At 47.7% G+C, this 26,732-nt stretch overlaps 1 protein-coding gene across 1 annotated transcript in view; it reads right to left on the minus strand.

The window, feature by feature from the left end:
• Positions 1–26,732, minus strand: part of Galnt16 (polypeptide N-acetylgalactosaminyltransferase 16) — an 83,878-nt gene that overhangs the window by 13,717 nt on the left and 43,429 nt on the right. Inside the window, exons 3-11 of the mRNA XM_042692639.1 lie at positions 16,461–16,618; positions 13,827–13,925; positions 12,674–12,741; positions 11,689–11,754; positions 9,594–9,715; positions 6,974–7,061; positions 4,792–4,876; positions 4,379–4,482; positions 929–1,055 (exon numbers count right to left, since the gene is read on the minus strand). Coding sequence (XP_042548573.1) covers positions 929–1,055; positions 4,379–4,482; positions 4,792–4,876; positions 6,974–7,061; positions 9,594–9,715; positions 11,689–11,754; positions 12,674–12,741; positions 13,827–13,925; positions 16,461–16,618 — 917 coding nt within the window. The remainder of the gene's footprint in view (positions 1–928; positions 1,056–4,378; positions 4,483–4,791; positions 4,877–6,973; positions 7,062–9,593; positions 9,716–11,688; positions 11,755–12,673; positions 12,742–13,826; positions 13,926–16,460; positions 16,619–26,732) is intronic.

Below are 26,732 nucleotides of genomic sequence, written 5' to 3' on the forward strand. Positions count from 1 at the left end.
ATAAAGATAAATACGAATATTTATCTACATATATATGTAGATGTATGCGTGTGTGTGTGTGTGTGTGTGTGTGTGTGTGTATGCGTGCGCACGTGCACCTTATTTGAGTTTTTGTGGTAAACTTGTGTGACTTCTTTTTTCTGGTCCTGAGGTTTGAACTCAGAGCCTAGGTGCTCACTCTGAGCTTTTTTGCTCAAGGGTAGTACTCTACCAATTGAGCCACAGCTCCACTTTCCAATTTTTGGTGGTTAACTGGAGCTAAGAATCTCATGGGCTTTCCTAACCTCAGTCTTCAGATCTCAGCCACTTTAGTAGCTAAGATTACAAGTGTAATCTTAATCTGGTACCCAGCAACTTTTATAATTATAAAAACAATTACAAGAAAAGGCCATTTGGAAACTAGACATGGGAAGCTCTTGCTCCTGCTCCACGGATGGATGAGGAGAGCCTCATCCTTAGGAGAGATGCTCAGGACCATCCCTCACCAACCCCCACCACCTCATCAAGACAGCAGGGCATGGGGTGGTTGTGCTGTGAGACTAGGTACTCCCTGTGGCTGGGTCTCGGATGGACAGACACTTGCATGAGTCTAGACAAGGACACTGGTGCCATGACAGTGCTTGGGGTTCAGTGAGTAGAGGGGAGCAGCACTTTGCTGGTCATTTGGTCAGTTTGCCATGACTCTCACAGACAAAGGGAGTCAAAATAAATGTGGTGGCAAAGTCCCAGCTTCATCCTTTTACCTCTGGAAGCACCTGGAATCCCAGAATGTCCATTCTAGAAGGGGCAAATAGGGCAACCAAGGCCCAAGAAGTAGGCTGAAAGCCCCAAAGTCCTATGGTAATGAATTGGCCCAGGAGGGCAGTGTCTGTGTGTGTGTGTGGGGTGGGGGGGGAGGAGGTGGTTCATCCTCTACACTAAAACCTACCTGATGTAGGTGAGGGCATTGCCCTCTGGGAAGTTGTAGGGATGCCGCTTCCTGAAGACATGGCCCACTCGGCTGCAGGGCACGATCTCCAAGCTCCCGCCACACATCCACACCCTAAAGGACAGCTCTGCAGGAAACAGCAGCGTCAGCAGGGTGGCCGTGGTGAGGGGCTGGTGAGGGGCTGGCTCCCTGGGATTAGAGGTCTTGGGCCTGATAGAACAGGCAGCTCCCACTCCATTCACATGCTCACTCCACAAGTTATGAGGGGTGAATTTACACAGCCTCTCTCTCTCTCTCTCTCTCACACACACACACACACACACACACACACAATTCCCTGTTCCTTAATGAAGGAACCCCAAGACCATGGGGAGAAGGAAGACTGCACCAAGGTGCAGCATCATTTCCAGCCTGTGCTCACAAGGCCCTGGCCATACTTGAAGAACACAGTGCTGCAGCCAGCTCTAACTGGCATCTCTCTGGGTGGCCCCAGGCTTACCTTGAGACCCAGGTAGTCTCCATGAGAGGCCATCTCTGGCCCTCTTGAGCCATGTTCCTCCTGAGGGTCATGGCTGAGTTATATAAGCTTTTATTATTATTATTATTATTACTGGTGCCAGTCCTGGGGCTTGAACTCCACTTGGCCGCTGTCCTTCAGTTTTTTTTTTTCTGTTAAGTATTATTTTATAAGATCAGAGGCACAGACACATTGCACTTTTGTGTTCCTCCTCTAAGAGTAATACCTCAGCGTTTTTTGCTGAAGGCTAGTGCTCTATCACTTGAGTCACAGCTCTACTTCCAGATTGTTTTGCTGGTTTAACTGGAGGTCAGAGTCTCACAGACTATCCTGCTAAGGCTGGCTTTGAACGGTGATCCTCAGATCTCAGCCTCCTGAGTAGCTAGGATTCTAGGTATGAGCCAATGGGGGCCAGCCTAACTGCGTATATTTTAAAAGAATTGCTGAGGTGACTCTCAAGGTTTCCACATCCACCAGCTCGTGAGAGCCAGAGTTGTCTCCAAGGACACAACAGCACATCTCAGCTTGAACATCTTTGTTCCTTCCACAAAGGAATAAAATGAAAGACTCGGCGACAGGAGTCTTGCGGCTCCGAACGGGCCCAGTGGTGAGTGCGTGAAGCTGCAGCAAGCTGAGACATTCTGAATTCTTCTAAGAAACAAAACCCCTCACCAAAGCTACTCCACGCCACCCCTTTCAAGCTTCCCGGCCCTGAGCCCTGGCCTCAGGCAGTTTGAAGTGAGCTATTTGATCATCCGCTCATTTCTCTGTCAGTGCCCAGCCAAAAAAAATATAAATAAATAAATAAAAAGTAGAAGAACAAGAAGGTCAGAAAAAAGCCTCTGGCTCCTTCTCTGCTTCCCAAGTCGACAGGAAACTGACCTGCCAACACTGCTTTGCGCTGAGACCCAGGACACAAAGGAAGGTCATGTAAGCCCAACACACACAAAATGGAGTCAGGGTGCACCCCAGCTCCCAGAATTCACACATCCAAATGTTTGCCTGGCAACACTTTCCAAGATTTAGTTCCAGAAGTGGGGAAGGACCCATGTCTCTTGAACCCCAGTTGGCTGGCATGGGGTGTGGATCTGTTCTCCAACCTTCTGCGTATCTGGTGTCCCAGTAGGGAGAGAGGATGAAGCCCTACTTCTAACATCTTGCAGACACTGACTTTGACTTGATAACCCCACAGGATACTGAAGGGACTCTGCTATACCCCTTGCACTAGCCCTTAGGATGCAGCATCTCCGGACTTAGTCTTCCCACCTGTCAAATGGGTGAGACAGCATTGACCCTACCCACTGCTGAGAAATCTGGTCAGGATGGGAGAGGATGTTGGAAAGGGCTGAAGGAGCAAGAGCAGCACTTTGAGTTTTAGACTGCAGGGTGCCCTCTGTTGCTCGTGGGGACCTCTTGGGACAACCCTTTGCCCTCTCTGGCCACTAGAGGGGGAGCTATCCCTGTGGGCTTCTTTCTATCCTCTGATAGGTTTGGCAGAGGTGGCAAAAATGGGTGTCAATAAGAACACTGCACGTGTTGAGCTGCAGCGCCCTGCCTTTCCGACCTGTACTGACCCAGACCTGTACTGACCCTAGCCTTGTGTCTTGCCCACACTGTAAGCAGGTCCTTTATAAATACCCAGGCAGGAGCAACATCCGTACCCCGCCAGGACCCAGCCCAATACCTAATAGTCTCTCCTCCATTTCACCACATCTTGATTTCTACTGTGCAAAAAACAAAACAACACCACCACCAAAAACTGTCTGCTGACTTCCCATGCATGCATGTTGGAGCTGCAGTGTGGTGACCAGTCTGCAGTGCTCTGTGGCCTTCACACAGGGCTGGGTCATGAAGCAAGTTTGCTCTATCAATGCTTAGCCCTGAGCTTTCCTTCCTGCTGCTTCAGGGAAGTCAGGCAGCTCCTATTCTCCTGGGTCTAGAACATTCCAACAGCCCCCTACATAGTGATGGTGGTCATTGGCACTGAATTTGTGTGTGTGTGTGTGTGCACACGCGCCAGTACTGAGGCTCTTGAACTCAGGGTCTTGCACTTTTTTTTTTGTCAGTCATGGGGCTTGAACTCAGGGCTTGGGCACTGTCTCTGAGCTTTTTCATTCAAAGCTAGTGCTCCATCACTTTGAGCCACAACATCACTTCCAGTTTTCCAGTGGTTAATTAGAGCTAAGAGTCTCACAGACTTTCCTGCCTGGGCTGGCTTTGAACCACGATCCTCAGATCTCAGTCTCCTGAGTAGCTAGGACTATAGGCGTGAACCATTGGCACCCAGCTGGGCTGTGCACTCTTGCTTATCTTTTCTGCTCAAGGCTAGTACTCTACCACTTCTAAGCCACAACTCCACTTCTGGCTTTTTGTTGGTTAGTTGGAGATAAGAGTCTCTTGGATGTGTCTGCTTGGGCTGGGTTCCAATCTCAATCCCCAGATCTCAGCCTCCTGAGCAGCAATGATTCTAGGTGTAAGCCACCTGTATCCAGCACTGTGTCTGAATTTTAACTTGTCCTCTCATGCATTACCCAGAGCAATCTCTGCAGGAAACTAGGACCCAGGAAGGCTCTACTCACTGAGGACCAAACAACATGAACCCACTGGGTCAGATCTTACACCCAGACTGGACCCTGTCACTTAGGGAAGCAGCCACTTCGTTAAGCTATGGTCTACATTCAGTGTATACATTCCTCCACACATCTAGTCACATAGGTGTTCCCTTGAAAACCTAAATATTTTGTTGTTTTGCTGTGTGGTTATAGACAAATTGCTTTACCTCTCTGGTTCTGTTTTATAATGAAATGGAGACCATAGCTCTTACTTCAGAGAGTCCTTGTGAGGATTAAAGGACTTAATTTGTGTCAAGTCCTAGCTCAGTCAGGGCTGTCAAATGCAGCTGCAGTGCTCACTGTCATTATTTCCCAACTCACCAAAATTCTCTCCCCCCCAGATGTCCATCTGGGCATCATATTTTCCCAAGTGGTTAAACCAGGACTTGTCAATCACGAAGATTCCACCGGCTATGACAGGAGTCCTAGAGGCAGGGAAAGGGAAGAGATACCTGTGAGCTGAAGGATCCAGAAGCCCCTTACAAAGGTCCCAGGACCCAAGGCCATTTGCCCCAAGTTTCTTCCCCTAGACCCTGGGTCCTTAGGATGCCTGGCCAGCTCTTAGACCCTTCCCAACTTCCATGGCTTCTGTCCTCTGTCTGTAGGCAAATCTGAGGGCCTAGAACAGAGTCAGTACCCAAACTGTGCACCTTCAGGGTCCTGGTGATTGATCCATCCTCCCAGACTCCTGGCCAAGGAAGGAGGGGCTCCTGGAACCCCAGTGCAATCCTGACCTGATGGGCTTGGTGGGGTCGGTCCGGGTCATCTTCTGCTCCAGGGGTATCTGCTCCCACTTGAAATGCAGGCTCCAGTCAAATCCTAAAGGACAGAGAGGATGGCGCAGGCTCAGGACAGGGCCTACCAGGGCAGCTGAGCTCCTCACTTGGACACCTCGGCGGCTCCCTTGATCTGAGGCCCCTAATGGAGGGTTTGGGACAAGGCTTTCTGACAAAGTGATTTGAGCAGAGACCTGAATAAAGGGCAGATAGATACATGCAGGTATCTGGGGAAAAGGAATTCCAGGCAGGACAACAGAAAGTACAGAGGTTCTGAGGTAATTCCTCAGAATAGGATTCTCAGAATCCCATCCAATCTCAAGATTTGACTGATAGGTGGGCCCCAGACGGCAAATCCCCTGTGCCCACCGGCTCCCAGACACAGCTTCTGAGAGCAGCAGTCGCTGGTAGCACTGGCAGCATGGTGAAATGTTTTGTGTCTGTATTGTCCACAGCAGTGGCCAAAACCTCAGAATAGTACACTTGGAATGTGGCAAGTAAAACTAAGGAAGTGAATTATAATCTTAAATAGTCCAATGTGATTCTTGTCTACTGTGGTTGATGCTCAAAAAAATAAAATAAGTGAAGCCACAAACCTAAGCCATATATTTTTAAATTTTTCTAGAAGCCGCATCAAAACATAAGCACAGCTGGGTGTTGGTGGCACAGGCCTGCAATGCTTACTGCAATTACTCAAGAGGCTGAGATTTGAGGATCACAGTTTGAAGCCAGGCAGGGCAGGAAAGTCCATGAGACTCTTATCTCCAATGAACTATCAAAAAGCTGGAAGTGGAGCTGTGGCTCAAGCGGTAGAGTGCTAATCTTGAGCACAAAAGCTCTCTCTCTCTCTCTCTCTCACACACACACACACACATACACACACACATAAACAGCTGGGTATGGTGGCACACACCTGTAATCCTACCTACTCAGGTGGCTGAGATCTGAAGACTGTGATATAAAGCCAGCCCAGGCATACAAATACATGAGACTCATATCTGCAATTAATCAGCAAAAAGCTGGAAGTGGAACTGTGTCTCAAGTGGTAGAGCACCAGCCATGAGAGAAAAAGGCCTAGCAAGAGTGCAAGGCCTTTAGAACCAGCACCAAAAAGAAAAAAAAATCACAACATCAGGCATGGTGATTCATGTCAATAAGATATTCCAGTCTTGGGTTTGAGGCCAGTTTGGGCAGTTACTGAAACCCTATCTCAGAAACAAATACAAATAAAAGGGCTAGGACACAGTTCAAGAGGTAAACTGCTTGCCTAGCAAGACTGAGGTCCTACCAAATAAAACAAAAGAACAAAAATATATGAAGTTAATTTGAGTAAAATATGCTTCTCTTTCTCTCTCTCTTTCTCTCTCTCTAGTCAAGAGGCTGAGATCTGAGGATCACAGTTCAAATCCAGCCCAGGTAGGAAAGTCTGTGAGACTCTTATCCCCAAATTAATCACCAAAAGGCCAGAAAGTAGAGCTGTGTCTTAAGAGGTAGAGAATTAGCTTTAAGCAAAGAAGCTCAGGAACAGTGGCTAGGCCCTGAGTTTAAGCCCCAGAACTGGCACTCCCAAAAATCTTTATACACTATATCTAGAGTAATAGCATTTCAAAATATAATCAATATGAATGAATGCTAAGGAGACACTTCACATTCTTTTACACTGAGCCTTAGAAACCCAGATGATGGCAGTTTTTCTAAACATATAAGCACACACACTTATAGCACACTTCAGTGACTTCACAATGATCCACACTGCAAGAGCTCACTGCATCCCAAGCCAGGTCTTGGCCACCTCTGAGGTGGACATGCCAGGGATTCAGAAAGTGGAGGGCTCTCCTCTCCTTCCTTAGGGACAGCTGTCACATCCTGACCTTCTGCCAGGACCCATGGCCAGGGTTCCTGACAGTAGCATTTGGGAGAGATGCGTCAGAGTTAAAGATAAGCGGTTGTCTGTGCTCAGGAGTCTGCAGTTGCCAGCTCTGCCCTTTGTTCTCCAATCCCTCTTCATTTTGTCTTTGGAAGGAAAAGGTTGTGGGCAGTGTGAGACTCTGCCATAGCCAAGAAGAATACCACTCAGGCAGAGACTTCTGCCTGCCTGCACCTGCCTCTTTGCACGCCCTCTCCCGGGAGCAGGACGCACCTCCACGAAGGTCAGCAGATGCTGCCAGGTAGGCAAAATTGTCCAGACTGATGACATCGATGATGGGGCTCACCACTCGGGTGTGGTCCTAGGAGAGGGGATACAAGATGGTATGAGGCCACAGACTTCCACAACAGCAGCAGGCTGCATGCCTACTATGGAGAGAGGGCCTCTTCAGGGCACAGGTAAGAGGTGCTTCCAGAGCATGTCCCCAAGGCCACCCCCAAACCCTAGCCTGGCCAGCTTCCAGGAGCTATGCTTGTATGACTCCACTTAGGATCCTGGTAAGTCCTGCCTGGCTCCTGGGGCACAGTACTACTCCCCTGGGCACAGTACTACTCTCCCTGCTTCTTCTTCTGGTGCCATTTTGATCCCTTCTGGGATCTCACCCCCTCCACGAAGACCTCCCTGACAGGGGCTAGCTGAAGGTTTTCTTGTTGTGAGCTGCTCTTGTAACAGCATTGTAGATCATTCTGGGATGCGACTAAGGTGTTGGCCAAGATGGTTCCTCCGTTGCTGTGTTGAAGGGCTCACCATCATTTGCCTTTGTGCCATTTTGGGTTGAGTCTTCCCAGTTGGATCACCAGTGGCTTAGGGGCAGGGACTCTGCTGAGTGAGCCTAGTGGGGTGGCACCCCACCTGCCACTTCCTTCCTCATCTCCCAGAACACAATCCAACTCCAAAACATTGCTGAGCAATGCGGAATCATGGGTGTTTGAGGACAGGTAGGTTAATGTGGGGTTCCACACACAAAACCTAATGACTCTCTTGTCCTTTGGTCCTTTGGGCAAGACTCTTTGGTCTTGCCCTCCATGGGGAACTGCACAGCAGAGCCTTTCTCTTTTCCTTCCCTGTCCTGCCTCTTGTCAGAGGCAGGTGTGGCACATGTCTGTGATTCCAGCAGAATTCAGGAGAGTCAGGCTGAGGGAGAATCATGAGTTTAAGGCCAGTGTGGGCCACGTAGTAAGACCCTGTTCCAAATACCACCACCTTCTTATTTGTAGCTTAGAATCTGTCTACCTACTACACCAGCTAGAGTAATGGAAGCTTGGGGTGGGGTGGTAGCTGATACAAGCAGGCTGCCAAGGTTTTTCAGAGTTACCTGGGGGCCTTGCCTCATTGGTTCACACACTGATTTTTCCTACTGAAATAGAATTCACATGCCATCAAATTCACTCAGAAAGCACAGTTCCTTGGTCTTTGGTATGCACCCAAGTATCACCAACTTTTAGTGCTATCGCATTTTCATCACCCCAATAGGAATGTCATGTCTATTTCCTGTTTCTTTGTGTGTGTATATGGTGTGTGTGTGTGTGGTGTGTATGTGTGTGTATGGTGTGTGTGTGTGTGCACGTGCGTGCATGCTCATGCGCATTTGGCTTTTTCACTCAATGCTAGCACTCTATCATTTGGGCCATACCTCTACTTCTGGCATTTTGCTGATTAATTGGAGATAAGAGTCTCATGGATTTGTCTGTCTGGACTGGCTTCAAACTTCACAGTTCTCAGATCTCAGCCTCCTGAGTAAAGATTGCAGGCATGAGCCACTGGTGCCTGGCTCCACTTCTATTTCTATGGCATGCTTATTGTGCACATCTTCTACAAATAATCATGTAGCACAGAACCTCTGGGGACTGGCTTTCCTCCTCACAGGAACTTTCCAAAGTTAATTCCTATTACAACAGCAATCAGGACTTCATTTGTGTGGCGGGATAATATTCAGTTGTGTGAATGTACACATTTTATGGACTGATAGACAGTTTTGTCTTTTGGTTGTTCTGAAGGATATTGCTCTGAACACGTGTGCATGTAGTTTTTGTTGCCTTTCTGCTGGGTCTGAGTCATGGTAATTCTATTTAAACTTTTAAGAACCTGCCAGACTGTTTCCCAAAGCAGCTGTACTAGTTTCCGTTTCTACTAGCCATATATGAGGGCCTCTATTTATCCACATCCTGCTAGCACCTATGACTGTCCATCTTTTAGAGTCTAGCCATCCCAGCAGAGATGAAGTGTTATCTCATTATGACTTAGGAGTTGTACTTCCTGAATGATCAATATATTGAACATCTTTTCATGGGGCTTATTGGCCATTTGTGTATCTTCCTTGAAGAAATGTCTATTCAAATCCTTTGCCCATTTTTCTAACTGGGCTATTTGTTTTCATCTGGTTGAGTTGTAATGGCCTCATCCTTTTCTGCCATCTGCCCAAACTCCCAGTTCTAGGAAATAGCAGACATATGGTAGGAACCCCCTCCCCCTCCTCTTTTCTCTTCGCCTCTCCTCTCCTTTCTTCTTCCTTCCCCTCCTCCCATCCATCCCCTTCCCTTTCTGAAACTCAGTCTCTTCTGCCTTCCTCTTGGGCTTCCCAGCATGGGAGGAAAAAAATATCCACCCACCGTGGAAGATGGCATCTGATATATCTCATAGCCACCCACCAGGACAGACATTATGACTATTCCCATTTTCAAATGGGAAAGCTCAGTCAGGTGAAGGCACTGAGGGGAAGCATGCAGTCTTCCCACAATGCCAGCAGCTTCCCAGATGGTCCATCAGCCCTCAGGCCAGTAACATGAAGGCTGAGTCCCTGAGGCCCCGCTCTCCAGGACAAGTTCCCACTCACCTCCTTCACCCGCTGCAGCATGGGCTGCAGCCACTCGGTGTTCACCTCACAGTGGCTGTCCAGAAACGTGAGGATAGCAGCCGCTGCCACGTCTGCTCCTCGAACCCGAGACCGGATCAATCCTGCAATAGAAGAGGATAGGACTGAACCAATTTGCTTCCCAAAGTCCCAGTGGCCAGTCCCAGGGCTGAGGTTTGCTCTGAGTTCCTGTGATTGGTCTCCCCTTAGTGCTTCCATGTTTCCTCTCTCTCCCTCCTCTCTTCTTCCTGTACCAGTCACCCGTCACTATCCCCAACCCTGGTCATTCCCCTGTGCCCTCTGTGCACCTGACACGGATGGAGGGTCAAGTTCAACGAGAAGAAAATGCAGTCAAGTGTGGTTTGGTACTGAGAGACAGCCAGGAAACAAAACCCACGCCCCCTGAGAACTTTTGCATGGTCCCCTACAGCCAAACCACCAGGTGTGACAAAGACTAAATCTTCTAGGCTGAGAGAAGCGTGAGTTTGAACACCAGGCCTTTGCTCACCTTGAGCTTATTAGTCACCTTGAAGAGCTTCAGTTTTCTTATCTAGAAGATTCAGAGATGATAACCCTGCCTGTCACATCAAACCAGACAAGGAAAGAACCTGGTGCCTGGGGGACCTACATATATTCATATACTCATTTCTGCTCTTCTTCTATCCCCCCCTCCACTAACCTCACCAATTGTGCACTGACTGGTGGAGAATGGCTTTGCTGTGCAGAACCTGCCTGGTCTGTAGAAGGGAGGCCCTGCTGGTCTCATCCTAGGAAAAGCAGCCATCTGTGTCCTGTGAGCTATGGGAAGGGAAGTGTCTCTCACTAACACCTCTGAATGCAAGTCACTTCTGGGAGAGATTCCCCTGGCCACACCTCTATCTACCTAGCTATCAACACTCTGCCTCTGTCTAACCATCCAGCCATCCAAAAGGCCACCTGACCCTCCTACTCAGAAGACATCTAGAAAGCAGCTAGTCAGGAATTTACACCCAATGTTGACAAAACTCGGTGTATCTCAGGCCCAATGGTCCCCACAAACAAACTTAGTGGCTTAGGAGACATTTCTCTTTACTGCCTGCATGACGGTTTGAAGGTCTTCCCCACCAATCTCCTCACGGCCCTTTAGCCTGACCAATCCTTCTTAAACATCTCTCATACCCCTCTCTCACTTCCTGCTGTCTTACCAAGGTTAAGTGCTTTCTTTTGGCTTCTGAAGTCTTTCATCAGACCTCACTCTACTTGTTCCCCAGGCTGACCAGGCCTGGATCCCCACACAAGCAAGTAGAGGAGGAAGGCTAAGAGGCTGGATCCTAGATTCTTCATCCATTAGCCTTGTAAAATGACAGAACCTCCTGAAACCCTTGTTTCCCTACCCGAGAATAGGGATGATGGCTGTTATAAGGATTGAGTGTGAGCACAGACGCAATGTGAACATCTTGTGCACACATGGCAAACTGCTACTCACATGAGCCTGTGGCTCACTGCTGCCTTTGATTGCAGAGTCCCTGGATCTGGCTTCTGTCCACTGTTCTCCTTGACCTATCTCACGAAACACCCTGTACCTGCATTGAGACCCACATCTGCTCAGAAGCCCTCTTTGCTCACCCCCGTACCCTCTCCTCCATCTTTATAAAAACCTGCCTGTGACGGTGATAGTTTCTGACCCTTTGGATACATAGCAAGGCCTCTAAGGGCTTTTCTTGTGTCCCTTATAGGGTGTGCACAATGTTATGACATAGTTGATGTTCTAAACCACCCCTCAACTGGAAATGAGGTCACACCTTCCTTTTGGTTTTCTCAAAGCCTTGCTACATAGCCACTTCACTGAATCTTATAGTAAGTAACCTGGTAAGGCCAAAAGGGAGCTGTTCCCAACCCAGTTCTCAGAACAAATGACAAAGGCAGGCAGAGGTAAAGCAATATGCCTACAGTGCACTCGGAAGAGGCTGAGCTATGACAGAGAGGAACTTCTGCAGACCATGGTCCCTGTCATCCGGAAGGCAGCATAGTGTCCAAAGGGAGGGGGAAGATGAGAGGATCACCCCAAGACCCTGGTACCCAGGGTCTAAGCACTCACCTTCCCTCCGGTCATTACGCAGGCACTTGACCTTGGGGATCCTGGTCAGGAGCAGGCAGTCTTCAGCTGGGGGTGGAGGGAAGGAAGGCAAGTTCATTCAGATGTGGGCATCAGACCAAAAGTGGTCTGGCAGCCATGGAAGTCCCCAGGAGTTGATCCATGTCAGGCCAGGGAAAGGGCTGGGATGGGGGAGGAGGCAAGGCTATGGTCATCATTACCAGTCAAAGGGCTGCCCTGCTCCCACTTAGACTAAGAAAATGTCTGTTTCTATATTACCCAATCCCACCACAGAGGGCGCCAGAGAGCAACAGCAATGGTTTGCTCTCCAATTCTCATTGAGCTACTTAGAAGAGGTATTTTTCTTGCCTATGTCAAGTTGTAATTAAGAAGGATACTGGGGGCTAGGAACGGTGGCTTAGTGGCAGAGTGCCCAGCATGCATGAAGCTCTGGGTTCGATTCCTCAGTATCACATAAACAGAAAAAGCCAGAAGTGGCACTGTGGCTCAAGTGGTAGAGTGCTAGCTAGCCTTCAGCAAAAGAAGCTCAGGGACAGTGCCTAGGCCCTGGGTTCAAACGCCCCCAGTACTGGCAAAAAAAAGAAAGAAAGGAAGAAAGGAAGAAAGAAAGAAAGAAAGAAAGAGAGAGAGAGAGAGAGAGAGAAAGAAAGAAAGAAAGAAAGAAAGAAAGAAAGAAAGAAAGAAAGAAAGAAAGAAGAAAGAAAGGAAGAAAAAAGATTCTGTCCATTTTGTTTCCATTTCTAAGAAATATCGTGTCACTGATATTGAGTTCAAAGCAAATCTCCCCTTCTTTAGTTCCAGGGCTGGGGGGTGGGAGGTTCTAGAAAGGCTCAGAGATCCCTAGTTGTTGGCAGAGAGACTAGTGTGTAATGGCTAAAATGGTCTGAAGACAGCTTGTCTCAGTGTTCTGGGAAAACAGGGCGGGGTAGGGCAGGAAGGGGTGCAATAAAAGACGGTGAACACTTACGATCTGAACTGAAGTCATCCACTAAAATGATCTCATGGATCAAGTTGGCAGGAGTTCGGTTCAGGACACTGGAGTGGCAGTGGGGACAGAAAAGGAGCCCAGATTGAGGGGACATCTCCTACTTACCCCCATGCACCACCCCAACCAAAGCCAGTCCATAAGACATGGGCAACGGTTGAAACGCCCTGGGAAGAGCCTAAAGAACCAGCTGGTGCTGCACGCAGACCTTCAGGCATGTGAGACCAACCCCAGAGCATAAAGGATGCCCTAGTTGAGTTGCCAGGGCAGAAGTTCTGGCTACTCAACCTGCCTAAATATGACTACAAAACTGCTGAGGGACAGGCCGGCTGGACTGAAGCTCTCTACAAGGGTGGAAGGTGAGGATTCTGCTGGCCCAGAGGTCAAGAGGGATAGAGGGATGTTCTCAAGGGATTCTTCTACTTCTGCCCTTCCTCTTCCTCCTCTTCCTGCTCTCTCTAGGAAAGGGACATCTAAGCTTCTTTAGTCCATGGAATATCACTGCTACTTGGCATCTACTCCTATCTGAATCTTTTTTTATTTTTGTCAATTGTGGAGTTTGAACTCAGGGCTGAGCACTGTTCTCGAGATTTTTTTTTTTTTTTTTGCTGAGGCAAACACTTCCAGTGTTTCTGGTGGTTAATTGGAGATAAGAATCTCACAGGCTTTCCCATCCCTGATGGTTTCAAACCACAATGCTCAGATCTCATCTTCCCGAGTAGCTAGGATTTCAAGCTTGACCCCAGGGCCAGGCTCCAATCTGAATCTTATCTTTGTCAAAGTTCACTAAGCAAAGGAGTGGAAGTGAATGCTTCAACCAGTTTAGAGGAAGACAGAAAGGGCTCTTCTGATTTGCCTCGTATTTGTCTCTGGCTCCCTTTGCTCCTGACCCTTGCATTTCTGCCCTCATCCTGAACTTGACAACTGTAGACTTCTGGCATCTTCTTGACCCTGATTCACCAGCCCCAGCTTCAAGAAGGACAGGCCTCACCCTCCCCAGGCTCACATCTTCCCAATGGCCACAGTCCCCAGTCTCAATGTCCTTCCCAGAAAGTGATCCTGCAGTCTACCCCAGGCCTAGGGGGGAGGGGAGGGAAGAAGTACCATCAAATCAAGGTCCCAAGGCTGGGCTTACCTCTTCACTGTGCGCAGGAGGGTAGAACGAGCCTCATTGTGGAAAGTGATGATGACACTGGTGGCCGGTAAGTCCAGGGAATAGGACACAGATGGACAACTGAGAAGGAAATAGGGGGGAGGGGGAGCAGGGGAGGGGGGGTCAGAGGCCAGCCATTGGGGGAGGGAGCACACCCAGGAAGACTCCATACTTTGTTTTGTTTGGTCTGCTGCCCCCTAGAACAGTTCTGTGAGGCAGAAGAGCATGCCCAGAGCCAGGACACAGCCTAACACCCATGTTCCATCCCACATCGGTCATAGTGACTGACATCCTAGAAGGGAAGCAGCAGGTTGGGGGTCCTTCACAGGTGCCAGGGACCTAGAGAAGATCTTTACCAAAAGACCTAGAAGAGCCAGAACCCCATAGCCACTGCCCACTTTCAACTATCTCCTGAATGCAGGCCCTGAACCAGGCTCTAGTATACCACCCAGAGTCAAAGAGAACTCCCTGCCAATGGGGGAAGGCCAGTGAGACAAAATGGGGGAGTGGGACTCCCTGTTTCTGCCTCTGATGCTCTTGAGGCTTCATTCTTCCTGTGTCCCAGCTCAGGACATTTGCCAGGATCTGGGGAAGAACTGCCTCTACCTTGCCTGCCATGGACTTCCTCCTGTCTCTGGGGCAGGAACACCGTGCTACAAACACCAGGCAGAGGCAGGCCCTGAGGAAACCAGGCTCTGTGAGAAGATACCAGGGTATTTCTCGCCATCTTGCTCCCTTCCCAGCAACCCTGGGCTCCCCATCCTCAGGAAAGAGAATTAGAATACACTATTCCTGCCTGCCTGCTTGCCCGCCTGCCTGCCCGCCTGCCTGCCTACCTCTGTTGTTCTGTTGTTTCTGTGAAGGCATTTATTTGGGCTCCTGGAAGGCAGCCGCCTCCGCTGGTTTTCATAAGTGATCTTTATTACAACCGCTCCCTGACTATTCCAGCAGTGGCTATTTTTTCATTACAGCATCCTTTCCACTGACAGCAGCTCACAGCCTGAATTCCCAGGCCTATTTCCTGCCCTGCAGAGCAGCTGGGTCAGGCAGGCGGGAGTCCCGCTAGCCTGAGACCCCCAAGGGAGACAGCCTGAGAAGCTTTAGAATATTTCTGGAGAAGGATATAGGGCATTGGTGGAGGAGGGGCATTCTCCTTCTGCCATGCCTTCCAAGTACCTTTGCCAAAAGCCTGTTGGGGGGGTTGGGGGGTCGGGTAGAACGAACTTAATTAACAGGCTGAGAAGGGACTTGGCACCCAGACTGGCAACACCAACCTCCAGGGCCCCAGCAACCTGTCCTTGTCTTAGAGAAAACTGTCCAGTAGTGCTTATTACTCCCTAAGAGGGCAAACCTCTCCTGTGCCCATTTGGAGTATGGACTTGAACTTTTCCCACACCCTCCTGCTCCTGAATTTTAGATCTGTAAAGATGGAGATTCCCAACTCCCAGGAGCCAGGAGTCTCAGACCCAGCTTTGAGTTTGGGTTGGTGATCCCCACCCCACCATGATCCCAGTTAATTTGTCTTCTGTGGCTAGCCACCCTTTGCGCCCCTTGAGAAAGGGGTAAGGGGTCCTTAGATGGAGGACAGGACCAGGAGGCAGCCTACAGTGTGGAGTCTAGCAGAAACCCTAAGTCATTCTCGCCTACCCTCAAACCAAGACCAGATGGATGGAGGCCCAGCCCAGCTGTGTGTTGGCGGCTGGGTCTGAAGCAGCTCCTGTTTGTTACTCAAAGTCACAGATGGGTAGAACCATGGATGAGGCTCCACTAGATAGATGTCTGTATAAAGTGCAGAGGAGGGCAAGGAGCCTTCCTGGGAGGAGAGGACTGGAGCCAAGTCTTGAAGGTGGCTGCAGGGGTGAGGGAATGTTCAGACAGAGGCAACAGCATGAGTGAAAACAAGGAAGAGGAAGATGGCAGGAACACGAAGTGCTAGCTGCAGGGTAGAAGAGGCTGGACAAAGGGACAGGGCTGCTTCAACATAAGGAGATTGTCCCCACAGGCGATGGCAGGAAGGAGGGAGACTGGAGGAGTCCACTCATACTCTAGACAGGACACACAAGGACTTGCCCAAGGCCAGCCACTCACACTGAGATGCGTCAGAGCTGGGACTATCAGAAAGGGCTCCAGCATGCTGGTCTAAGACCTCAGCCTCCTCCCACATGGGAGAACTAAGAATAAGACAGGGAGGCATTTCTGGCAGTGACTGAGGAGGGACAATGTGGCAGGGGAAGGAAAGGAAAGAAGTGAGGATGGGGTGGTCACCATGCTTTACTTTTTGCACCAGGCAGGTGGAGGGCCCTCTGCTGCTGCCTAGTCCACTCATCCCCTCAGACTTCTTTGTGGTCCCCTGGCAGGCCATTCTTGCTGTGATGCCAGGCTGAGTGGAGGGGCTTCCTTGGCCCCAGCTGGGGGATTCGCTGGCCTTGGCCAGCTCTGAGTAGGCCAAGAGGAAGCAGGTGGGTGACTGAATGCCACTGAGGGGGACAGAGCGTTACTCTGAATGTTAACTCACTACACTCCTTTCTGAAAATACACATGCGTGAAAGGGAACTAACTGAGCACGTTTCACCTTGTCTTGGCTTTCCCTTATCATGGGCACAAGGGCAGCCATACCTGTAATGACGGGTGTCCCGGATGGGCCGGTCTGGGCTCAGCTTGTCACTTTCCAGCTGGTTGAAGGCATGCTGCCTGTAAGGATCCTCTCCGGGCTTCAGCTGCTTGGCAGACAGGTACGCCTTCTCATCAAAGCCTTTTGAGGGTGTTCCTGTCACCTGAGACAAAGGTCAGCATCAGAGGGGGCCACATATGGGAGAGTTCTACCAAGCAGTGGCAGGAATCTAACGCATTCCCTCATTTACATTTCACCCCAGCTAATATACAGATGAGGAAACGGAGTCTGAAGAGACTGAAAAGTGTCCAAGTGGGGCACGGGTGGCTCACACCTGTAATCCTGGCTACATAGGAGGCTGAGATCTGAGGATCATGATTCGAAGCCAACTCTGGGCAGGAAAGTCCCCGAGACCCTTATCTCCAATTAACTACCAAAAAGCTGGAAGTAGAGCTGTGACTCAAGTGGTAGAGCACTAGCCCTGAGCACAAAAACTCAGGGACAGTACCCAGGCCTGAGTTCAAGCATCAGGATTGGCATATGTGTGTATGAGTGTGCACACGTACACACCCATACCCCCAAACCAAGTATCCAAGATGAGAGCTAATAAATTGTAAGGTCCAGATTCAACCAAGTCATTCTAAGTCATTCTAAATCTTCTAGGTTTGAGGAAGGTGGACTACAGAGTGCACTAGTCCCTACCCCCCACCAAGATGAAAAGCCTTGGGATTAGAAAGTACAGTGGACACCCCTAGCACCCTATAGTCTCCTAGACATGCACTTGGACCTGGTACTGGGCTAGGCACATAGGTAAAACCCCAGATTTGAACAGGCTGCTACATAGGAAACTGCCTTTCAGGACAAGCAAGGTGTCACAAGCTCATATCTGATCCCCCTGGACTCAATGCACAGTGCTCAACTTCTCTACAACTTCCTCTCCCTCTCCCCCCAGGTACTGGGGTTTGAACTCAGGACCTCACACTTGCTCTACCACTAAGCCAAACCTCCCAGCACATCCCACGACTTTGGTTCACTTGCTTCAGTGGCCTCCTGTCTAATCCCCTGAGGCCCACAGACGCTAAGTGCTGGGAAGTGATGGATGACAGACACCACAGCCCTGCCACCTGCTTCTCAGCCACACACCAACTTGTGCTCGCTGAGTCCCTGGTGAGAGGCTGCAGAATGACACAGATGACTGGGTGGATGGATGCATCTTGACATCTTACTACTTGAGACAGAGTGTGAGTGCATACTAACCCCAACCCTTCCATCCCATGGGCTGTCCTAGACCAGGGCTCCAAGCCTAAAACAAAACAAAAAACCCAGCAGGAAGAAGGGTAAGAATTGCCCACTCACAGATACCAAGAATGAGAATTCTATCGCATGCCTGCTCCTAAAGGGATAATCCCTACATTGCAACTGGACCTGCAGGATAGGGGTCTGTTGTGTGTGGGGGTGACACTGGGATCCTCATCAGAGCCTCAGTGGATAGGAATAGTGCAGGTTTAAGAGCTCTTCTCTCCTACATTTCTGCCACTGTACTGAGCTATTATCATCTTTTCAGGTGACCTCCAGTCCCAGGGAAACTGTCCTGGTGTCCTCAGGCCTCACCCCATCCCCCACACAGGTGCTTAGGGCGTGTGCGCTCAGAGGTGACATGGTATGGCCTCTGTACTGTGATTTTTGGAGCTGGTGACATGCCAGGAACTGAACAGATGCAGGAGGGCCCCATGAGCTCAAAAAGGAAGGAGGGAGAGGGAGAGGAATGTTCTGGCTTGAACCTTGGATTACTAGAAGAATCTGAGCTCTCCAGTTCTTAGAATGAGAATAAGAGTAGCTATTTGTGTCCTTCCCACAAGAATGGCACCAATGCTGCCCCTCCTCTCTCCCAGCCATGGGTCAGGGGAATGGAAAGAAGCCTCCAGCTAATGGCTGCAGAGCCAAAATTAAAGAAAAGCAAAAGGGATGAGATTCTGAGCTCTCTAAGGGAAAGTATAGCACTTCATCATCCTGTAAGACAACTGTGGGAAATAACCCTGTTTACTTATTTAGGACTTCTGGCCACTCTGTGGGCTCAGAAAACCTCTGAGTCTCATTCCACACTTGCCCACTGCCAATTAAACACTGATTGAGAACCACTCACCCATCAAGCACTGAGAGTTCCAAGGCCCTGTGAGCTCCCAGGATCACCGGAGCATGCATTCACTTGACAACACTTGAACTCACCTACTCATTCATTCATTTGTCCATTCACTCACTTACTCGCTCACTCACCCATCCGTCCATCTATAGGTCTGTGCTGAGCACTGCCGAGAAGCTGGAAATGCCCGCACCCTGTATGAAGCTTCCTCGGGACCATGGGCAATGTTGTGGAAGATTATCCACCCAGGCTATAGACCCCCCTACAAAAGTTCCTCCCAATGCCTCAGAACTCAAAGATGCTCTCAGGAAAAATCTGCAGCTCCCTCTGAAAACCCATAGCTTCAGAGTGGCTCAAGCGTCCCCCAGTAAGAAGGAGGCCATGGAAATGAAGGCCCACTTCCTCCCACAGTTCTCAGCTCTCCTTCCACCTTAACCCAGCAGCCCCAGGTATTTGAAGCAGAAACACCATGTGACCTCCCCCCTAAGTGGAGGAGAGACTGAGGGAGGGCAGGACACGGGAGTATAGTGATGCCATGCCCCCGGTGGGGCTCACATTCCTCTGCCCTCCCCTAGTCTTGATCTAGTCACCACCAGAGCCCTTCAATCTCCAGACCAGTTCACCTGCCCAGACCATCAGTCACTTCTTTCAGGCTTCTGAATTCCTGTTTTGCCTTCACAGACCTTCTTTGATGTTGAATCTTTCAGCCTTTTGTATGTCTCATGGATTCCTCTAAGTCTCAAGGTAAGTCAAGGCTGTAAGTATGGCTCAAGTGGTAAAGTTCCTGTTTAGCAAGCACAAAGCCCTGAGTTCAAGCCATAGTACAAAAAAAAAAAAAAAAAAAGAACCCCTTCCCCATTAATCTCACTATGGAAATCAGTACAGAAGTTGCTCAAAAATAGATCTGCCTTATGATCCTGTCATACCATTCCCAGTAATTTATCCAAAGGACTATAAATTAATATACAAGAAAAATATAGCTGGGGCACTACTGGGTCATGCCTATCATCCTAACTACTCAGGAGGCTGAGATCTGAGGACTGCAGTTCAAAGCCAGCCTGGGCAGGAAAATCTATATGACTCTTATTTCCAATTAACCATCAAAAAGCTGGAAGTGCAGCCCGGTGCCAGTGGCTCACGCCTGTAATCCTAGCTACTCAGGAGGCTGAGATCTCAGGGTTGCGGTTCAAAGCCAGCCTGGGCAGTAAAGTCTGTGAGACTCTTTTTTTTTTTAAAACTGTATTTTTTTTTTTGTCTTTTCTTTTTTGGTACTGGGGATCGAACCCAGGACGTTGCACTTGCTAGGCAAGTGCTTTGCCACTGAGCTACATCCCAGCCCGAGTCTGTGAGACTCTTATCTCCAATTCACCACCAGAGTTCAAGCTGGAAGTGGAGTTGTGGCTCAAGTAGTGCACAATCTTGTGCATAAAAGCTCAGGGACAGCAGCACCCGGGCCCTGAGTTCAAGCCCCAAGACTGGCACCAAAAAATGCACAAAAACAAAAACCCTGCATACTCACCCATTATTGTAGCTTTGTTCAAAAGAACCAAATGGTAGATTCAGCTGAGGTATCTGACAACTGATGGATACTGATAAATGGACTAAGAAGATAAGGTGCATATATATCATGGAATATTATTCATCCATAAAGAAAAATGAAATGTCACTTGCAGGAAAATGGATGGAACTGAAGATTATTATGCTGATGATCTTTATCACATGTTTTGGCTCATTTGTGGAATTTAGATCTGAAAGACATACTTATTTATAAACATGGATATATGTCTATATACATTTACACACATACACACAGTATATGATTGTAACTATGCCATTGTTTGGGGAGATGAGGAGTGGTAGAGAACAATGAAGGGTGAATAATATCCAAGTACATTGTGTGTGTGTGTGTGTGTGTGTGTGTGTGTGTGATGATTCCACAAGGAATCCCACTGACCATTGTTAAACAAGAGGGGTAGAGGGGATCAGGAAAGACACAGTAATAAAGGAGGTTATTCTGTTTTAACTATAATATATGCACACGTGAAACACCTTGGCATAATTAATATAGTCTAAAAAATGATAGGAAAGTAAAACAGACTCTGTTTGGGGGCAGGTAACAGAGGGATATAGGGTGGTGAATGGAGAAGATGAATATGATTGATGTACTTCATAGGCATATATGAAAATAGAACACTGAAACCTGCTGAAATTGTTCTAAGAAGGAGGGAGGGAGGGTAAGAGTAAGTGGCAGGGGTGTGGTTGATTGCGGTGCATTTATAAGGTTGTGTGGACGTGTCCCAGTAAAATCAACCCTTGTGCAAGTAATGCATGCTAGTAAAATTTTTTAAATAAAAAAATAAGTCTATGCTATGAGACAAACCTTAAGGATAATTCAAGTTATTAAGGTCCTGAACATGACAGTAACAAATTTTAAAGTTGGGAAGCATTCTCACAAGATATTTAACCATTCCTACTTCAGTATAATTAATCCTAATAACATTTTTTGAAGTTTTGGAAAGGATTTATTTTACTGTAACAAGAGAAATGGGAAGGAGGTAGAAAAGTACCTCATGGTTGAAGTGGAAGACAAGCTCTTAACGCTAAAGTCTTAATGAACTGAGACATGATAAATTATACAGGACCCTAGGCATTTACACACACAGTGAGAGGAACACAAAGATTCAATGCCTATGTATATCTGATCATATAAAATAATATTTACCAAAATGAACTCTAAGAAATGGAAACGAGAGTCTCTTCATTGTTTTTGTTTTCTTTTTTTTTTTTTGGTCGGTGGTAGGGCTTGAACTCTGGGCCTGGGTGCTGTCCCTGAGCTCTTCAGCTCAAAGCTAGTGCTCTACCACTTGAGCCACAGCACCACTCCAGTTTTCTGGTGGTTAACTGGAGATAAGAGTCTCATGGATTTTCCTGCCTGGGCTTGCTTTGAACTGCAATCCTCAGATCTCAGCCTCCTGAATAGCTAGGATTACAGGAGTAAGCCACCAGTACCTGGCTTGTTTTCTTTTTATCTTGTTTGTTTATTTGTTTTTGGGAGAGTAAGAGAGGACACAGAAATGGATACACACAGGGTGAACAAACACAGTAGTGCTACTCACTAGACATTATGTTGAACGTGAATTATACAATTTGTGCATGGGGACAGGAGGGAAAAACTGGGGGAGAACAATGGAAGGAATGACACTGTCCAAAAAGAACTGCACTTTTTCTTTTTCTTTTTTTGCCAGTCCTGGGCCTTGAACTGAGGGTCTAGATGGTATCCCTGACCCTCTTTGTGTTCAAGACTAGTGCTCACAGGCACCAGGATACAACAAGGACACCTGCATGTCCATGTTCATTGCGGCACTGTTCACAATAGCCAAGATATGGAAACAACCCAGATGCCCCACTACAGATGAATGGATTGAAAGATTGTGGTTCCTACACACAATGAAATTTTACACAGCCATTAGAAAGGATAAAATAGGGCTGGGAAGGTGGCTAAGTGGTAGAGTGCTTGCCTTGCATGCATGAGACCCTGGGTTCGATTCCTCAGCACCACATAAGCAGAAAAAGCCAGAAGTGGTGCTGTGGCTCAAGTGGTAGAGCACTAGCCTTGAGCTGAAGAGCTCAGAGACAGTGCCCAGGCCCAGAGTTCAGGCCCCATGATCGACAAAAAAAAAAAAAAAAGGATAAAATAATGGCATTCACAGGGAAATAGATGGAGCTAGAACAAATCATATTGAGTGAGGTAAGCCAAGATCAGAGAGATAAATGGCAGGAGTTCTCCCAGATATGCAGATGTTAGAATTTAAATGCTATGAGATAAGACAAAGTAAAACAGGACTCAAGTTATCCATACACAGTGCAACCAAAAGAGGCTAATCTCAGGAGCAAAGCACCAAACTGCAATACCCAAGCACCCCTTCATTTGTATATAAATAATATGCATACTGAAAAGAACCTCAAAGATAAGGAAACAAAAGACCTCTTCTTAATTTGTCCTATTGTTTTAAATGACTCTGTATTCTTTACCTCATATATGGTGAATACGCATGCACGTCTGAGGGAAGGTGGGAGCAGAGCACAGAATCTGTGGAAAGTGGGTGAAATTACACAGCTGAGGGGCCCATCAGCTACAGTGGACATTGATGAAAGTGAACTGTAACTCAAGGGCAGTAATGGGAGAGAGGGAATGAGGGATGGGGAACAGCAGAGATTAAGCAAAAGGAAAGAAATGTACGTATCACCCGATTTGTACAAAAATGGTTTCATTGTTAAAGGTCATAGAGTTCATAAATAATGTAGATTAAGATAATGATGACTATCATTGTGAAGTTTCTTTTGTTTTTTTTTAAAGACTAGCGCTCTATCACTTGAGCCACAGTGCCACTTTTGGCTTTTTCTGAGTAGTTTATTGAAGATAAGAGTCTCACAGACTTTTCTGCCTGAGCTGGCTTTGAACGGCGATCTTCAGATCTGAGTAGCTAGGGTTACAGGTGTAAGCTCTCAGCATCTGATACATAGTAGGTACTCAACAAGGGTGTTGAAAAGAATAGATGAACGAATGAATAGCAAAGATAGTGTCCCTGCTATCGATTGCTGTAACTATTCAGGGGCAAACAACCACAAACAAATGAAATCCTCTGACACATCACATGTAATTCAGTGGCCTCTCCCACACAGAATAAATTCCACAGCGTGGGGTGGTCCACAAGACGGGCTTTGTTCCTTGTCCCTTATCCACACTGCCTCCTTGCTGTTCCTAAGCCTGGCAGGTGCCCTCTCCTCAGCTTGGTTTCTTCTACCTTTCTTCTGGAAGGCTCTTTTTCCAGACATCTGCACAGTTTGTTCTTTGCTTCCTGCAGGGCTTTGCTTAAATCTTCCATCCCCTGTGAACCTTTCCCAACCATCCTATGTAAAACCTTGATCCCTGCCCCAATCTCACCCTGATCCAAATCTCACCTGTCCTCTGCCCTGCTTTACTTTTCTTCTCAGCCCCTTTTATCATCTGATGGTCTATACATATTTTAGTTACTTATCCTTATAGCTATTTCTTGCCACAAAAATGTAAGCTTTACCACAGAAGGGAATATTTGTTCTGTTTAATGATGGTTCCTAAAGCCTAGAGCCTCAGATGATCACGAGCATTCAAGGCAATGGCTAATAAATAAGTGAGGGACAAATGCCAGGCTATAAGGCCTCCACCACCCCTCCACACTTGGCCAAGCACACCACTTGAAACTGCAGTGACAGGTAGACAAGCGGCAGGCAAATTGCCCATCTTGAGGATCTTCTTTCTCACTTACATGTTCTTAGCAAGGCTATCATCCACTTTTACCTGTCCCATCTCTCCAAGCATTCCCACTGCAGTGAGCACAGGACCTGGTCTATGGCTGACCACTGTACCCCTTGAATAATAATTGGCTTGGGGATGGTCATCTGATTCAATCTGGACCAATCAGAATCTTCCTCAAGACAATGAGTTCTTTATCATTGGCTCTGCTACGCTTGGGAAACGAGAGTCTTCTAGCTTACCTCACGGGGAATTTTTGTCTGGAAAAAAATAAAAGAAACAAAGAAGAAACAGTAGCTCCAACAGTTTTATATGCATTCTTTTTGTGTATGTATACTGGTCCTGGAGCTTGATCTCAGGGCTGGTACTGTCTCTGCGCTTTTTTGCTGGAGGCTAGTGCTCTACCACTTTAAGCCATAGCTCCACTTCCGGTTATTAGGTGGTTAATTGGAAATAAAAGTCTCATGGACTCTTTTGCCCAGGCTGGCTTTGTACAGTGATCCTCAGATCTCAGCTCCTAGTAGCTAGAATTTCAGGTGTGAATCATCACACTGGCTTATATAAGCTCTTAGTGTCAGTCTCTTTCTCTACATTTTCTTTTCTTTGGGTTGAATGTTAAGTAACTAAAAGTTCAGAGATATCAGTTCTTTCAATGAACAAAGTCATTCCCCAAAAGTAAAAAATAAAATAAAATAAAATACTCAGCAAATGAGCTGCCAGTGGCAATGACGGTGTAGTGGCAGCCATCCACGGCAAGATACTAGGCTAGACTTGTCTCTGGCATTTGGCCCAGTAGCTAGAGTCTAAAGCTGAGCGGGATATTCCCAGAGTTCCCCAACAAGCAGGACTGTATTCAGGCTTCCATCTGGACCACACTTAGGAAGCCCTTGTGTTGCCATGGTGAGGAACGAGGGCTGGGGAGCTGGAGAGGGATGGTCTGATGAGCCTCCCACACCCCTCCAGCCCCTGCAGAGAGCTCCTGGCTGAAGTTTAGGCAGCTGCTTCTCTCCTCAGTCTTTGTCCTTTTTAGGGAATGCCAAACCCAGCACATCCATGTCCAATAAGATCAATCACATATGAAATGGTTTAAGTTGACATAATGACTGCGCTCCATAAAAGGGAAGTATTGCTTCTCATCTTGAAGAGTTTTATTTTCACTCCGTCACTGATTGAATTTGGAGGGTTGTCTAACTTGTTTCATGGTTTCCCCACCCCCAGCTGTATTTGCTTATTGCTTCTTGGACTGCTAAAATTAGAGAGAAGAAAGACAGAAACAGTAAAGGGGGAAGGTTTAAAATAAGAAACGAAAATATTTTCCATGTCATTTTTGTCAAGAACAGTTCAACCCCAATCCCCAAGCCTTATAAATTTTCTCTTAAAACATACACATACTGCTAACTTTTAGATTTAAACAACTCCAACTCCCTTTAAATAATTGCTGCCCAATTTCCTTTTATTGCCAGTAAAACAGGTACCTGCTGGCTTTGCCTTCCACTAAATTTCAATGACACTGCAAATAAAAAGGCTCTGGCCCTATTTTATGGATGGCTCTTGACTTTTTCCCCCCTCTCCTGAGTCTGCCATAAACAAAAAACACCTGGTGGACAAAATGTGATTCCAAACCACTCTCCCCTCCTGGGAGAGAGGCTCGGCCGGCCGACGCTTCATCCCAGGTTGAAAGACTGCCATTCATTATGAGAACTGGAAAGCTCAACACATGACTCAACATCTCCCTGAGCTCAAGGTCTGGGTTCTGGCTCCTATAGGAAATGGCAGGTGGCTCAGCGCCTTCCTGAGATCTGTCACTGCTCTCATCCTAACAGGGACCGTATAGAGGATCCTAGAGTCAGGGTTTCCTTGAAGATACCTGAGGAGCCTGCTCCAGATACGCTCCCATCTGTGGCTCTATATTGCTTCAATTACAAAGAGGGAATTAAAGCCGGAAGAGCTTGTTAATAGGTTCAAGGTTGCAGTGAGCTAGGAGGCAGGAGGTCTGGTGTTCTCTGTATGGCACAGTAGGGTTGTATTGTTAACAATAGCACACTGGATATTTCAAATACATAGATGAGAGAATTTTGAATAGACTCTGTATAAAGAAATACTATAATTTAAGGTGATAGATGTTTCTCTTTTTTTTTTAAGGGAGAATAATAGTTACAGCGGTAGTTAAGAGTAGTTCAGAGCTAACTTGGCCTCTGAAACCTGACAGTCATGGGCTGGAATGCCAATTCTTTCTGCCCTTGAACCTCAGAGAGTCACTTACCACTTCTGAGCAGCTTCTTCATCCAAGATGGGGATTATTCTGAGTGTTAAAAGGAACAGCCACGGCTGGGAAGGTGGCCCAGTGGTAGAGTGCTTGCCTTGCATGCATGAGGCCCTGGGTTCGATTCCTCAGCACCACATAAGCAGAAAAAACAAAAAAAGCTGGAAGTGGCACTGTGGCTCAAGTGGTAGAGCGCTAGCCTTGAGCTGAAGAGCTGAGGGACAGCGCCCAGGCCCAGAGTTCAGGCCCCACGACCGGACCACCCCTCCCCCCCCAAAAAAAGGAACAGCCAGCCAGGCACCAGTGGCTCATGTCTATAATCCTAGTTACTCAAAAGGTTGAGATTTGAGGATCATGGTTCGAAGTCAGCCTGGGCAGAAAAGTCCATGAGACTCTTAACTCCAATTAAACAGCAGAAAACTGGAAGTAGCACTGTGGCTTAAAGTGGTAGAGTGCTAGCCTCTAGAAAGAGAACTCAGGGTCAGGGCTGGGAATGTGGCTTAGTGGTACAGTGCTTGCCTAGCATGCATGAAACCTTGGGTTCAATTCCTCAGAACCACATAAACAGATAAAAGCCAGAG

Source organism: Dipodomys spectabilis, unplaced genomic scaffold, assembly GCF_019054845.1.
Source record: "Dipodomys spectabilis isolate Male_0828 unplaced genomic scaffold, ASM1905484v1 ptg000157l, whole genome shotgun sequence".
NCBI lineage: Eukaryota > Metazoa > Chordata > Mammalia > Rodentia > Heteromyidae > Dipodomys > Dipodomys spectabilis.